Here is a 16,707-nt window from a genome sequence, read left to right as displayed (position 1 = left end):
GGCAAGTTGCCCTGAGCCTCGTGTAGGTCCGCAGGGAGAGGAGTGGGCAGAGCTACCCAGCCTGGGCTCCAGAAAGGCTGAGACCACCTGGCTCAGGGTCTGGGTTCAGGAAAGGTCACCTTCCCTGTTGCTGCCATCAGTTAGCAAATACCAGGACTACTCTGGGGAAAAGAGAATGGCTCACCTCATGTTAACTTTATAGTGTGTGTTTGACAGGGGATTGTACAGAAATGCCAGAGACGATTAGTACAGGCTTGGCTTTATTAAGTAAACATGACTGTGTAACATCGAACATCCTGTCTGAACCACGTGGATCCAGTGTTTCCCCAGGGCTTTGCCAAGCAGCTCAAATTCAGGAGCATTCAGGAGAGAAAGTAGGACCAAAGAAGGTGGGGGGACCCTGAAGACGAGGGAGGCATAGTCACTGCCACCCACTGAGTGGCACCACACTAAAGCACTCTGCTAATAATTTTCACGGAAACCTTAGAGTGTGGTGGCCATTATTAATCCATGTTGCAGTCATGGGCTCCGAGGCCCAGAGAAGTTTCTCATGCAAGGTCATCTAGTTAATAAGCAGCACAGACTGGATCAAACCCCCCATGTCTGATTCCCAGACCCAGGCTCTTAATCACTGCACCCTGTTGCCTCCCATATAAATAATCTTTCTGAGTATGTCAGAATAGTGAGCTGTTTTTCTTTCAGAGAATCATTTACATGTGTACAGTGCACTGTGGAGCTAGAGATGAAAGCTAAGTCTGTTTTTAATTGGGAAGGAAGAAGATTGATTCTTATTTGGCTTTATAAATAAATTCAGTAAGTGTCAGATGGTGATGATTTGTTCATTTATTTATTCATTCAACAAATATTTACTGAGCATGGCTGTGTGCTGGGTAATGTTCTAGGCCCTGGGGATACAGTTGGAAGCAAACCAGCCGAGGTCTCTGTTCCCACAGAGATGCACCAGCGATATACAATAAAGAGGCAAACAAATGAATTAGCAAGATTATTACAGATTGTGCAATGAATTGAACAAAACAGGATAATGTGACAAAATTGGTGGAAGGGGGTCAAGGGTTGAGCCCAAAACAGGGTGATCAAAGAGGCCTGTCTGAGGAAGTGATATTGGAGCTGAAAACTGAATGGACAAGATGGAGCTGGCCCAGGAAACTCTGTGGCACCTTCATTCTAGGCAGAAGAACCAGCAGATTCAAAAGCCCTGGAGAGAAGCGGGGAGGGGACTGAGCTTGATGTGTTGGAAGATTTTACAAACGTGGCTGGAGTATAGTATAGCCTATGTAAACAAATGAAGATGCCCATATTCTAATAAAACTTTATTTACAAGAAAAGGCATAGAGCCAGATCTGACTGTGGGCACTAGTTTATCGTGTATTGTTTTGGGGTATAAGGTATCAGATACTAGAACTCCAGGCTCCTCCGCACAGTCCTAGATCTTATAATTGGTGGTATTCGTGTGTACAGTGGCCCTGGATGTGGTGTTCTCAAGCTTTTCCACTGAAAAGAGCAGAACAGAGTGCATGTATATCCACTTGCAAATCTGGAGGCTGTGAAAAGCTAAAATCTTTTTGAGACTTCATGTTTTTGCTGAAGAACTAATGTGAATTTTACTACATTCTACTCCACAATAAATTCCTTTGGTTTTGTGCATGTTATTTTTCCCAAAATTTGGGGGGCGGGGGGATACTGACCCTCCAAGCAAATGACCGTTGTGCATCCTGTGGCCTCCAGAGCCTCCTGTCCCTAGGTCCTGCTGACCACAGTGTGAACAATAACACAGGTGGGGTCTGTGGCAGCAGCTGGGGCCTGCAGCTGTCCCCGATCCTTTCTCTGGACTTTCTCTTCCACCATTTCCTTTGGTGGTGTGTTTTCTCAGGCTGCCTCTGTTTGCTCATTCACTCATTCATCCTTTTATTTATTTATTCCTTCCCTCAGCCATTCATTTGACATTCACTTTTAAAAGGTGTGAAGTTAGGTCATCAGCCTGCGAACATCTCCCATATTCCTGAGTTTTTTGAATGTTTGATACATCTCGGCTATGAATGTTTGTTTTGAACTCTACTTGATCACCTGCTATGAACATCAGACTTCCCTTTGATTTCAGTCTGATGGGTGATTGGGTATTTGCCGTGGGAGGACACAGTCTTGCCTGACGCTCCCCGTGCCCCTTCACACCTGTGGCTCAGCGCTCAGGCAGACCTGCTCCCAACCCATTGGCAGACCCTTCTGATTGAATACATGGAGTTTATACCTAATCGTCTTGTCACTCCTGTTGGCGACATTATGTTTACAAATTCAAAGTTTATCTATGGAACGAGGCGTATATCATTAAATCGAATTGAACTCACTTCCACAATCATGGCTGTGTAGTCACACCTACGCTGTGGGATCTCGTGACAAGTGAAGGTTCTACTGGTAAAATAGGCAGTGGTCCCCAGCGGCGGTGGAGGCAGTGACAGGAAACAGGGTGAGAACAGAAATGATGGCACTGTTGCTGCAGCCAGCGACGCCACTGGGAGGTGACAGGTTGTGGCAGTGGCACTGGTGGTGGGCGAGGTGATGGCAGTGCGGGTGATGCGCTGGGAGCCTCACTGTGCGGCAGACATCTAGGCAACCCCACTCCTTCTTCTCTTCCCTTGTTCCAGTGTCCACAGCAACGTCCTGCAATGACCCTGGGGTCCCGCAGAATGGGAGCCGGAGCGGCGACAGTTGGGAAGCCGGAGACTCCACGGTGTTCCAGTGTGACCCTGGCTATGCGCTGCAGGGGAGCGCAGAGATCAGCTGTGTGAAGATAGAGAACAGATTCTTCTGGCAGCCCAGCCCGCCGACGTGCATCGGTACAAAGCAGCTGCAGAGCGAATCCTGCCCTCTGATCCCACGACTAGTGTGCTCCAGACCCTGTGGCTTACGTGCCAGCTGCCTCTGGAGGCTGGCCAGGAGAACTGGAGCAGCTGAAAGTTGCAGAAAGCCCACAGCTTACCCTGCTTTGCATGGATATGTGTGCATACACATCCCCTCACATTCACACACTCACGCTTACCCTCTACACACGACAAATTCTTCCCTCTCCAAAATGGTCCCCAAAATTGCTAAGGCAGGTATGTCTGCCTCTTTTCTCCCTGGCTCAGGCTGTATAGGTTGGGAGAAGGATGACAGGTGAGCTCAGGTAGGAAGGTCAGCAGGTTCCTAGATGCCCCTTCTATTACCTAAGGGCACCCATAGAAGGGCACCCATAGGCTCAAGTATAAAGGAAAGAAGTTTGCCCTTTCTCTGTTCAAGGAAATTATTGGTTATCTGGGTGTCAGATCTTTAGATCTGTCCTTAGTCTTAAAATCTCCCCATTTGACCCATGAAGAAATGGAAGCTCTGAGACTTGCCAAGGTCAGGGAGCTTGTAAGGGTCAGGGTGTGAATAATCCTACTGCCTAGCCACTTGAGACTGGGATGGGGAGGCAGCTTGATGGGAGAAGAAGACTGGAAAGAGAGATAGAAGCATCCAGGTGCTCACTGCCCTATGGCCCCTTTTCTCAGGCACAGTATTGAATGTTTTTATCTCCTGTGTCAACAACAGGTGTTAGAAGAGAAGCGATAGTCCCTGAGTCCCTTTGCTGTGTGCCAGCCCCATACTGGACGTTTTCATACACAACCTCATTTAACTTTCCCTGAAACTCTCTGGAATGAGCACCATTCCCTCATTTTACAGTTCAGAAAACTGAAAGTTAGACAAATTTGGATATCTTGCCCAAATCACAAAGCTAGATTATGGCAGGGCCAGGATTCACATCCATATCCATCTCAATACAAAGCGTTTCAATTTCCTACTTCCCACACTGGTTGCTGTGCTGGGGACGGGTCCCAGGGACTTCCTGAGACACAGCCCGGCGACTTCCACCCGGCCCGTGCCCTGCCTGCACCTCTTGCCATAGCAGCTCAGTGGGAGACTCTGTCCAGGCATCCGAGGACTGGCCTTGGCCAGCCAAGCTCTGAGGCCTGGCACTGAAGGGGAGACACTGAATCCCATCTTCCAGAGGTAATTAAGAGTCACCCAGGTTATATGGTAGGAGCATAGTGAACATACAGCAGAGAGGAAGTTGAGACCTGCATTCCAGAAACAGCTCCATTCTCACCTGCATGGAGCCATATGTAGGAAGGAATATGGGCTACTGAAGTAGACTGATCTGGGTTCAGATCCTGGCTCTGCCATTGACTAGCTCAGTGGCCATGGGGAATTGATCCATCTCTTTGAACCTCAGTTTCCTATTCTGTAAAGTGAGAGTAGATATACTTCTCTTGGCATTGTAGGGTGAGGACATAACTAACCCAAATCTCAAGAAATACTAATTTCCCTCCTTGCTTTTCTCCTTCCTTCCTTCCTTCCTTCCTTCCTTCCTTCCTACCTTCTTTCCTACCTTCGTACCTTCTTTCCTACCTTCCTTCCTTCCCTACTTCCCTCCTTTCTCTGTTTTCTCCTTTTGAGTTTTGGGACTCCCCTCCGTCCCTGAGCCAGAATCGCAACTGGGCAGGGGAATTCTGGGGAGGGCCAGGAGAGAATCAGATGACCTCTGAGGCCCCTTCCAAATTTAGCATTCTATAGGGCTGTGATTCCTTAGGCTTCTCTTACAGAAAATCAGGTCCTGAGACAAGACTCCCAGGTGGAGGAGGGGGGCTGCACTGTGTTAAGCTGTTGAGAGCAATAAATGTGCAGCGAGCAGGGCAAAGAGGTTAATTTAGCTTTCATTACCCATTCTTCTGTACTCAGCTTGGGGAAGCGTTCCTCAGGCAACAAAATGAAGTCTTTGTCTCTTCTCTCAAACAGTCTGGAAATCCCAGTGACAAGCCCCTAATTTCCAGCTCCCTTGGCAGTCTGCCATGACTGGTCTGGCTGGCCTTGATATCCCCTCATTATAGGGAGGAAGCAAAGGAGGAAAACAAGTATTTATTGAGCATCATCCCCATGATAGGCACCAGGCTAGACATTTTAGCTGCATTCTTGCAAATGGAATCACCATGTGGTAAGTGATGAGCTCAGGTTCTAGATTCCAACCACCGAGTCTGGTGGCTTCACCACAGCAAGCTCTGTGGCCTTAAATAAATTACTTAATCTCCCTGTGCCTCATTTTCCTCTCCTGTAAAATAGGGACAATAATAGTACCTACTGCATAGCGTTGTTTTGAGGATTAAATAAGTTAATACTATAAAGCACTTAGAACCACATCTGGTTCATGGTGAACACGCTGTATGTTAGAAGCCATTCTTGTCATTCTTTTTTATTTTTTTTTAACTTTATAGGTGGAGAAATGGAGGCTCAGATGGATAGCTTGCCCAAATTCACAGCTAGTAAGCAGCATAGTCAGAATTGGGACCCAGGACTGTGTAACTGCAAGTTCGGTGGCCTTTTTCACAACTGCTCACTCGTTGGCCATCTGGGATGGTCAGCCACCTGCTGGCACTCCCTCCTGGGCTCCCGTGGTTGGTAAGCCCGAGCCTGGGTCTGCAGGCCAGAGCCCGCCTCTGTTTGTGACTCACAGTAGGGAGGGGACAGGGCATGACTGTGGGGGAGGGGCAAGTGCCCTGGATTGGGAGCAAGGCCCAGCTTCTCATTCCAGCCTGGCTGTGGGTCACCTGCTGAAAGGCCCAGGCGATGCTGGGATGTTGCCGAGGCCTCCTTCAGTCTCCTCCAGCTCGGTCGTCCTGATGGCTTGCCAGTGGACCTAGAAAGGGAGGGCATTTGCTTCCTCTGTGTACTCCTCAATCAGCCACGAGCAGGAAGCAGCTAGGAACCCGGCCAGGCCCTGAGATACAAATGGCACAGGGCAGTGAAGCCCACGCCGGGGACCTGAGTTGGGAAGAAGGCATCTGACCATCTGATGCCAGGGAGCCATCTGTGGGAGGACCACGCCAGGGCAGAGGCCTAGAACCCAAACAAACTGCAAGCACTTTGGGAATTGGTGGAAGAACAATAGAGGCAGGGTCAGAAACACCCAGACTCGCCCCAACCCGGGGCTAACTTAAGGGAAGAAACCCCTGCACCACAAAGGAGTCTCACACCTGGTGGCCCCTGCCCTACTGGAGGCATCACTGTGCCCCCTTAGGAAGGTCCCCCGGGAGTTCGGACTGCCCACATGACCTGCGTCAGTTTCTAGGCTGGCCTGGGCAGGGCCACTCTCAGGACTAGGCAGCAGGTCCTGCTGTGTTAAGTGCAAGATTTTATCCTGAGCACACAGTCCTCCAGCGTGTCTCATTCATGTAACCCTCTTCTCTAAAAGGGTGCAGGGGAGGAGTGAAGAGATACAACGCAGACCTGGTGAGAAGAACCATCCTCACTCAGGAGCTCCCGCAGCTGGGGCTGCTCCCCAGCCAGCCTATAGGGAGGAGCATTCCTCTGCTCCCTGGCCAGTGATTCCCAGTAGACTAGAATGGGAAAGGGCACCCTTTCGAGCCAGATAGAGGAAGGTCAAGTCTCAGAATGACTCTGGGCAAGGTCTTTAAACTCCCTGAGCCCCAGTCTCCTCATTTCTAAACAAGGAAAAATAATCCATATCTCGGAGCTGTTACGAGAATTGAATGAGATGATGTATCTAATATGCTATACATCATGTCTGACATATAACAGGTGCCCATTTGAGTGTTCTTGATATTCAGGTTGACACTGGGATGTATTTTCCATAGGGGAAGAAAACCACTACTCTTGACCACTCAGGTTTTATGTTCAGCCGTGTTAGGGCTTTTACGGCCCAGCCTAAAGAGTACTGTTGGTTTTTTTTTAAAGACCCTGTGGGCATCGATCCAGCGCTTTAAGCCTTACCCTGAGTGAAAGGTACAGCATGAGGCAATAAAGCTCAGCTCTGTGACAAGCAAGTGGCTGCTCTTAAATTCAGTCTTAGATACACCCTTGGCCCCTGCCTCTGTGTCACGTCTTGGATTTTCTGGCCTCTCCTCGAATGGCTTTCCATGCTCCATGGGCTCACTGCTGGCCTGCTCTACTTCAACCCCCAGTGGTGCCCTGTTTGTTTTTTTTTTTTTCTCAGACCAAGCCATTTTGATAGTCTCTGCCAGCTTTTCCTGTTAGTGACCCCATAGACTTTCCAGTCCCCCCTTTCTCACACCCTACCGTGACAGCACAGGGATCCAGCCATTCAGGGAAGAACCTGATTCAGAACTATCAAAATGGCTTGGTCTGTCATTTCAAGCGGGATGGGGTGGGGACCACCATGGACTGATGGAGCTCTGTCATATCTCCATACAACTGAGGTGCTCATGCTCTCTTAGACAAGGTCTTCTGGAAAATTGGAAGGTATCTGCAGCCCTAAGCAGATGCTGAAAGCACTGACAGGCAGGAGGCCAGCCACGCTCCGCAGGTGAACATGATTGTGTTTTTCACTCCCCTGACAGCGAGTGACCTGGAACTCGGGAAAAATACCCACAAAGCTCACCTGAACTGGATGTGAGGCAGTGGAAGGAGACCGTGTGTTTCAGCTGTCTCAGAGGCTAATAGGGGCCCCAAATACTGACTGCTTACTGTATGCCAAATGCTTTAATACACCTCTCCAAAACCTTTACTACCATCCCTGAGGGAGATATTATGTTCCTGCAATAGAGAAAGGATGCTGAGGTCCAGAGAGGTTAGGTAAATTCCCTAGGGTCACCCAGCCAGGAAGTGGAAGAGCCAGGTATTTTGTCTTTGTTTTTAATAATTTCCTGAGGTGAGGGGTGCCTGGATGGCTCAGTGGATTAAGCATCCGACTTCAGCTCAGGTCATGATCTCATGGTTCGTGAGTTCAAGCCACGCATGGGGCTCTGTGCTGACAGCTCAGAGCCTGGAGCCTGCTTCAGATTCTGTGTCTCCCTCTCTGTCTCTGCCCCTCCCCCGCTCATGCTCTGTCTCTCTCTGTCTCAAAAATAAACACTAAAAAATTTTGTTTTAAATAATAATTTCCTGAGGTGAAATTCACATGACATAAAATTCACCATGTTCAAATGAATGAGTCAATGCCAGCTGGTACATTCACAATGTTGTGCAGCCATCACCTCTGTCTAGTTCCAGAACATTTCCGTCACTTCAGGGTACAGCCTTGTGCCCATCCCATCCCACCCTTCCTTTGGCGATCGAGCCAGATTCTAACTTAGGTCTGTCAGACGAAGTCCCTCACGCACTGTGCTTTACCCGTACCCAGGAAAACGTGACCCAAGTTTTCAAGGGGAAAGTCTGACCCTTGTCTTCCTCTCTCCCCAGCTCCCTGCGGGGGAGACCTAACAGGTCCATCAGGAGTCATTCTGTCACCAAATTACCCAGAACCTTACCCGCCAGGCAAGGAGTGTGACTGGAAAGTGACCGTCTCTCCGGACTACGTCATCGCCCTGGTATTTAACATGTATGTACCTTTCCCCCGGGTGGGAAGATGAGGGGTTCTGAGCAACTAGGTGTTTTAGACCCAGGTGTCCAGGTGAGTACACACAGGCATGTCAGGGGCAGAGTTCTCCATTCCATGGAAGATGAAGGGGTCCACAGGAGGGAAACTAGCATTTATTGGATGTCTCCTGTGCGCCCTGAGCTGTGCTCTGTGGTTTCACATATACCATCTTATTTAAACCTTATGATAATTGATGAAGTAGCTATTATTCGATCTTTTCTTTTAACCTCTGAAGGTGTTGAGATTCAGAAAGCAGGGCCTTGCTGGATCCTTTCTCCTCTGCTCTCCTGCTTTCCCCCTCTGTTCCCCCTGGCTCCTTCCATCACGCTCCCTGGAGGGGAACAGGCTCAGGTTTTTCTCCAGTATTCCCCCATCTAGCTCCTGCACGGTCTCCTTTATCCCTTTAGAGGCAAACTCTTCAAAAGAATCCTCTCCGCCTGTGTCTCCTCCCTCACCTCCTGTTCACTCTCCAACCACTGAAGTCTGGGTTCTGCCTCCACCGTTCCACTAGCAACTCCTTTGATAAAAAAAATACCAGCAAACTCCTGGTCGCTGCACAAAATGGAACTTTCCATGTTTTAGCCTGCGGCACTTCTCCCTCACTCCCTCCATCCTTACCCCACTTTTTCTCCTTGGTTTCTGTGACGTTCCTCCCTTCTGGTTTTCCAGCTTCTTCTGTGACTTTGCGGCTTCCTTTTCATGGCCCCCTTTCTTGGCCAGGCTCTATCTCAAGCCTCTTCCCTCCTCATCCACACTTCCTTCCTGGACCGACCCATCCGCTCCGATGGCTTCACCCTTCTAGCAACCTGGAGGTTACTGCCACCCTACCACTGCCTGGTCTGTCCTCTGAGATGCAGGTTCCCATCCTCTGAGATGCAGGTTCCCATATCCAACTGGCAGGGGGTCTGGTGCCCAGAGGCCCCTCAAATGCAGCACGCACAGAACTAAGCGTGTGACTTGTCCCCTCTGAAGAGCTCTTTTCTGACCCCTGGGGAGTGCCGCTTCTCCTTCCACTAGTGAGCAAGGCGTGGAGCCTCCGCGGCCTTGACACTCCTCACATTTCCCCTGTCTTCTCCAGCCTTCCAGCTACTGCCTTGCTTGAAACCCTTATTATTTCCCAACTAAATTACTACCGTAGTCTCCTGACCGGTTCCTCTGCCCTCTCCTTCCTCCCATGCCAACCTCTTCTCGAGCTGGCTGTCAAAGTGACCTTGTCTGGCAAAAATGCTAAAATAACCACCTCATTTTCCATTTGAACATATGATAACGTGCTACTCAGCAATAAAAAGGAATGGACTACTGATACAGGCAATGTGGCTGAAACTCAAAAATATCACACTGAGCAAAAGAAAACAGACACACAAAAAAGGACATAATGTATGATTCCACTACATGAATTTTTAGGATCAGCAAAATGAATCTATGGTGATAATAATTCTGTTCGGTGGTGGCTTCTTGGGGGTAGGGAAGGTTGACTGTGGAAGGGGGAACATTTCGGGATGGCAGAAATGTCCTGGGTCTTGCCATGCGTGTGTCAAAACCAATAAGGTGGGTACACTTAAGAGCTGACCATTTCATGGGGTATAAGTTATGCCTCGATTTGAAAACCAAGACACAAACAGATAAGTCTTTTATTTTAAAATCCTGTAGTAGGGGCGCCTGGGTGGCTTAGTCGGTTAAGCGTCCGACTTTTCGCTTAGGTCATGATCTCGCGGTTCGTGGGTTCGAGCCCCGCGTAGGGCTCTGTGCTGACTGCCAGCTCAGAGCCTGGAGCCTGTTTCAGTCTGTGACTCCCTCTCTCTCTGACCCTCCCTTGCTCATGCTGTCTCTCTCTCTCTCCTAAAAATAAACAAAACATTAAAAAAAAATTTTTTTAAATCCTGTAGTAGCTACCTCATCCCTATAAATTCAGAGTGTTGAGAGGTGCCTGGGTGGCTCAGTCGGTTAAGCATCCAAGTCGATTTCTACTCAGGTCATGATATCATGGTTCGTGAGTTGGAGCCCCGCATCGGGCTCTGTGCTGACAGTGCGGAGCCTGCTTGGGATTCTCTCTCTCTGCCCCTCCCCAGCTCACACTCTCTATCTCATAGTAAGTAAATAAAATCTTTGGACTTTTCAGTCCAATCTATCTGGCCTCTGCCTACCCTCTCCATTCAGTACCCCCTACCCCAACCCTATCCTAACCCCTGAGCTCCAGCCAGACTGAACTATTCACAACTTCAAGACTATTTCTTGCCTTTGTGACTTCACCCCTGCTTCTCCTTTCATGGTGACTTCCTTTTCCCTCCTTGTCCAGCTACTAAGGGTCTCTGCATCTCCCAAAACATCCTCTGGCTTGGCTTCCATGAAATCTTCACTTCCTCCTCCCCGAGGAACTTTGTGTTGTGATCCCATGTGCCTGTACACACTTCACACTTTGCTTAGTTGTCCTCACACCCTCACACTTCACACTTTGCTTAGTTGTCCTCACACTTCCTTCAGCCCTATCACCATCTTGAAGAAGGGGTGACATCTGACAGATCATCCCTGTGTCCTGAGCACTTTGCACAGTGCTCAGTGCATTGAGAGTGCTCAGATAAAATACAATGATGGAAGGAAGGCAGGGACAGACAGAGGGCAGTTAGGAAGTGGTGGAGCCATAATCTGTGACCAAGGCTGGCTCACTCCCAAGCTCTTCCCTGTTGACTATTGAAAGAGCAGATGGCTGACAGCTGAGTTATCAGAACAAGAAGACCATACCACCTAGCAGTGGTGGTGTGACTACAGCTGACCCCAGTGAGAGGTGCTATGGGGCAAGGAGGCCAGTACACATCTGGCTCCACCCCCACCCCCATACCTTTCAGATCCCCATCCTGTCTCCCTGCCAGCTCAACCCACTTTGTCCTAGAGATGTTACGGTCCCCTCTCTCTGCCACATGTCTTAGCTAAAGAGCAGAGCTGTTAGTTCATTCTTAGTCGGACCAAAAGGAATATCTGAGTATCCCAGCCCGTGGCTCAGCTCTAAACAAGTTTGCATCAGAAATCTGTTCCCAACTCGCATTCTGTTTTTTTCATCTTTGCACACCTGATTAGTGTCCATTGCTTTGTTGGACATGTACCTAAGTGTAGACTCACTGCATCACAGGGCAGGCTATGTTCATATCTAGTAAGTGTTGCCAAACAGTTTTCCAAAGTGGCTGAGCAAATGTACCCTCCCTCCAGCAGAGTCCCGGAGCTCCAGTGACCCCGCATTCTTGCCAGTCTTGGTATTTCCTATCATTTTCACTCTGGCCAATCCAGTGGGATCAATGACACAGAAGAACTCTAATATTCAATTGCCAAACTAAGATAGTCTTTTCAATTGAGTTTTTTCCATGCGAGGGCCAAGATAGCTAAGAAAGAGCCATGCTTATGGGTGCCAGAGCAGGGTGGTTGTAGATCCCAAGGAGAGCTGAGAACTGTGTGGGGGATAAGGGATGAAGCCAGGCTCTTCATGAGAAAAGACCCCTTCCTGCCTGGAAATGGCTCCATGGGTGACTCTTTGCTACTTGGAAAAGGAGGTGCTGATGGCATATTATAAAGAACGTCAGAGGCAGATAAGAGAGCTAGGGTGTGACCTGCTCTGGCTGATCACTCAGTATGTAGAATTGGTAACTCATTTTCCCTTGTGGGCACAGTATAGTGAATACAGACAGCAATACTGCATTACAGTCATCAAACTAGATCTTAATTATTCCAGCCACTAGAAACAAGTGATAACTATGTGACATGATGGAGGGGCTAATTGTCCCTACCCTGGCAATCATATCACAACATATAAATGTAGCCAATGAATGTTACACACCTTAAGTTTACATAATACTCTATGTCAGATGTATTTCAATTAAAAATATTTGTGCAAAAAGAGGGTGCTAGATTTTCAGCTCCAACTTTCCAGACACCAACTCTGGGATCTGTCTCCTCTGCCCCCAGGCCTGACTTCTCCATCTCCTCGCCTGACTGGAGGACCATCCAGGGGGGGTTGTGGGGGGCTTCAATATTTCCCTCCCACAAGGAAGTGTTAAGAGTTGGGTGCCAGTGGGGTGGAGGGCTCACTGTCTGGAAGGCCCAATCCTTTGGTTGAGAGCCTAAGGCCCAGTATGAGCCTTGTTTGACCTTAGTGGGGTGGGGGTGGGATGTTTTTGTTCCCCAGCTTTAACCTAGAGCCGGGCTATGACTTCCTCCATATCTACGATGGACGGGACTCCCTCAGCCCTCTCATAGGAAGCTTCTATGGCTCCCAGCTCCCAGGCCGCATTGAGAGCAGCAGCAACAGCCTCTTCCTCGCCTTCCGCAGTGATGCATCTGTGAGCAGCGCTGGCTTCGTCATCGACTACACAGGTAGGGCCCTGGTGGCAGAGAGTACAGAGGACAGGGCCAGGGGGAACTGGCCGAGGGGAGGGGTAATGAGGAGGGCACTGGGCTGGGTCACCAGCAGCCCCCACCAGCCCCTGCACCACCTGCAGAGTGCCCCTGCCGTCCCTGTAGCCCACCGTGTGGCTTGACCTTTCCCACCCATGTGCCACAGGCCGTGGAGAAAATGTGGGGCTGGCATCCTTCTTGCACCTCATTTCTATCTCCACGTCTCTGTTCCTCCTCTGTCCTTTTCCTATGAGGGTCATTCCTTGCTCTTCTTCTTCTCATAACCTCTGTCCAGACCTAACAGCTCACAGAGGCTCTCATGTGAGGCTCAGTCTTCCTCTCTGCCCCAAAGCCTCCCAGCATCCTGGGAACTTCAACGCCCATGTGGACGGCTCATCTGGCTCCTGGGGTCACAGTGCCTGGGCCTCTGCCCCAAGGATACTTCTTGGCCATACTTTGGCACCCTGTCATAGCCTGGACCCTTTCTGATACTTCCTGATTACGACCCTCATCCCTCCAGCTGTCCCATTCATTTGCTGCCATTGCATTCTGAATTCATTAAGGCAAGCTGAACAGGATAGAGGTCAAAGCAGGGGTCAGCACATGTTTTCTTAAAGCATCAGAGAGTCAGTATTTTAGGCTTGTGAAGCTTACGGTCTCTGTCACAACTACCCAGCACTGCCACTAGAGCAGCCAAATACAAAACATAAAGGAATGCCCATGGCTGTGTTCCAATAGCATCTACTTATGAAACAGGCCTTGCTCCCTGCCCGGTCAAGAGCCTAGACTGTCAGGTTAACTGGCTTCTGGGTTCACATTTGCTAGTTAGCAGTTGTGTGGCCTTGCACAAGTTGTTTAACCTCTCGAAACCTCCATTCCTTCAACATAAAATGATGGTGGACTAATCCCTGCCTCACGGGAATGTTGTGAAGATCAGTGATTCTGTGCGGCGAGGCCCTTGGTCCGGTGCCTGGCCTGTCTCAGGCACTCTATAATGTCCAAGCAGCAGCGATAGTAAGAGCGGCTCCAGGCTCTGGGCCACTCCACGTTCTTCTACCCCGTTATTGTCTTCGTGACCTTTTCTTCTTCCCTAATCATCCCAGACACCGTTATCCAAATCCTAGCTCCACTTCTTTGTTGATTTGTGAGCTTGGCAAGTCATTATCTCTTGGAAGCCATTCCTCCATCTATAAAGTGGTGGTAATAATAATTATATTGCAGAAGGTTAAAATTAAAAGATATTTTATACATCCATATTATATGCATGAGTACAATGCCCAGTGCGTACTAAACACTCTACAGATACTCTAGAGATGATGGATTTTGTTATTATTGCTCTAACCCAAGTTCACTCAGTCCTCATCAGCCTGTGTGGACAAATGGGGTCATATTACCAGTTAAAATTAAAAAAGTTTCTGGCTCATGTCCCCCACTTGCACAGTGTAGGACCTCAGCAACCTTTTAAAGTGTTCTTTAATTAAATATTTCTGGCAACTGTTGGGAATATCTCACATACACTCACAAATAATACCAATCGTAACAATAGCTAACTTAGCATCTACCAACCACCAGCGTGGTCCTAAGTACTTTACATCCATCAACACATTGAAATCCCCAGAATTATCAATTGTCTGCTATTTGTCAGATACAGTTCTGGAAGATTCTTAGTGCACAAAGTAGAGAATGTTTTGCCATGGTCTTCCCTTCTCCTGGGACTGGCCTGGATGATGGGTATTTTGCCAACCTCTCTTCATGCGGATGCCTGCCATTCAATACCTCCTATCCCCAAACCCTCCTGCATCGGAACAAATGCAATCACATAGTGTAGAATTCTAACAGCATCACGACTTAAACTCAGCCTGGGACCTGACGCTCCGCCACCCCCACTGCCATATTGTCATCTTCGCTTTTCACGCTTACATAACAGTAGTACCCTCAAGTCCCCTGCCCCCTGGCACTTCTGTTGCAGCCTCACAAAACGGTACCCTTTATCACACCCACATGCAAGTGGCTGAGCATGACCAGAAAAAGTCACACAAGTGTGGCACTTGGAGCCACTGCAATGATGCCTTTTAATCCTAGATAAGCATTAGCAACCACCTTAGCCACCTCTGACTTGTCCTACCTGGGGTCTTCTCCCTGGTGGATTTCCAAACTGTCACCCCACATATCACCCCATGATGAGATGATCTTCTCCTCATCCATGGAAACATGGGTAGAAATCACCATGTTCACGGCCTCCTGGATACAAACCACTTTTCCCCCCATCCCCTCCACGGAAGCCACAGGCTAGAGCCACACTGCCAGGTCCTCTTTCCCAGTGAAGCCCCTTCCACTTTCAGCTGTTGGCCCAAGACCACATCTAGAGGGGTCCCCAGCTCTGAAACACAGCCCCAAGGAATAAGGCCTTCAAGTCTGCCATCTGAGCCAGCCAAGCAGCTAAAAGGGGCCAACCACTGGGGAGAAAGGAGAGGTGCTGCCCACCATGCACCCTCCACCGCCTTGTTAGCATCTGTGGTTCAAATATTAGGATAAATGTGCCTATTTGGGGCAGGGGGTGCCTGGTGAGGCCTGAGGCAGCAGCCAGCAGCCTTCCTTCCTTCCTTCTCAAGTGGCACACTCCCTAATATTAGTCACTCCTCTACTATGGCCTCAGCCACTGGTCAGGCATCCCATTTCATGGGACCCAGGACCCTCCGTCTTACAGCATCATCTCCTCCCCATCCCAAGATCTCTGGATTCCTGGAATGGGTCTACTCTGCTACCATATCCCATGGCCTCAATGATATCCCCCCATGTTCAATATCTTTATGATGTGACCTCCATCACTTACTAACCGTATGGCCTTAAGCAAGTCATTTACCTTCTCTGAGCATCCCTTCCTCACCCATCAAAGAGGGACAGCATACTACATGGAAGAGGTGGTGTGAGGAATAGCACCTAGCACAGGGCCCAACACCAGTAGGTACTGGGCACATACCTTGATCCACCTTTTCCATCTGATTGCCTGCTTTCCTGGGTAATGGGTATTTCATTTGTTCTGTTCTTGTTTGGAAAAGAGAAGGATTTGGAGCCCTCTTCATGGGGCTAACCCACTAGAATGCAGTCAGTACATTTTCTTTTCTATTTACTAAAGATATAAAGTGGGATATGGTATTCTGCATGAGTATATGTATGAGTGTGAAATATTTATAACATGAGAGTATTGGTGATGTGTGTGTATGTGTATCCTACATATGTCTCCCATCCATGGCAAAAAATTTAGACACTTCTGCAAGTCCATAGAACACCATAGATTGAGATGTAGCCCACTAAGGAGTTGTATGCTGAGGCAGGTCTGAATCCTTACGAAGAGAAGAATTAGCCTCATCCATCTAGATTCCATCTTGTTTCCAGAGGCAGAATGCTGTCTTTTAGAGAGTACCACCTCTCCCCTGTCCCCAGCTGAAGTAGAGGGGGCTTCATTGGGAAAGAGGACCTGAAGTATGGCTCTAGCCTATGGCTTCAGTGGAAGAGACAGGGGAAAGGTGGCCACAGCCAGGACGCCATGAATATGGGGATTTCTACCCAGTAGTACACTGTATCCAGGATGATGCGATGATTTAGGGCTCCTCTAGTGCTAATATCTGAGTCCCCCTGGGAGCTGTGGCTTCAGGGCCCTGGCTTGGGAGGTGAAAGGAGCCACATAGAGAGATGTTGCTGAACTCAGCTGAGTGACAACCCACTCTCTGAGGTCAACCCCTCCTCTAACCGGAGGCACATGGACCAGGGCCCTTTCCCCACATGCTGCCAACTTCCCAAGTGGAAAGCAAAAACAGTGTCAGTGACCTGAGTCAGGGATCATTTAGTTTCAAACTTAGAGACCCCGTTAGACCAAATTCAAAAAAAAAAAAAAAAAAAAA

The 16,707-nt window shown here is 48.9% G+C and overlaps 1 protein-coding gene across 1 annotated transcript in view; it reads left to right on the top strand.

The window, feature by feature from the left end:
- The window catches only part of CSMD2 (CUB and Sushi multiple domains 2), a 543,202-nt gene that overhangs the window by 388,029 nt on the left and 138,466 nt on the right, over nt 1-16,707 (top strand). The window contains 3 exon segments of the mRNA XM_077769466.1: nt 2,661-2,852; nt 8,248-8,386; nt 12,597-12,784. Of these exon segments, the coding sequence (XP_077625592.1) occupies nt 2,661-2,852; nt 8,248-8,386; nt 12,597-12,784 (519 nt within the window).

Source organism: Crocuta crocuta, unplaced genomic scaffold, assembly GCF_008692635.1.
Source record: "Crocuta crocuta isolate KB4526 unplaced genomic scaffold, BGI_CrCroc_1.0 scaffold351, whole genome shotgun sequence".
Classification (NCBI taxonomy): domain Eukaryota; kingdom Metazoa; phylum Chordata; class Mammalia; order Carnivora; family Hyaenidae; genus Crocuta; species Crocuta crocuta.
Note: the sequence above shows the minus strand (reverse complement) of the source record. Positions and strands in the feature narration are given on the sequence as shown.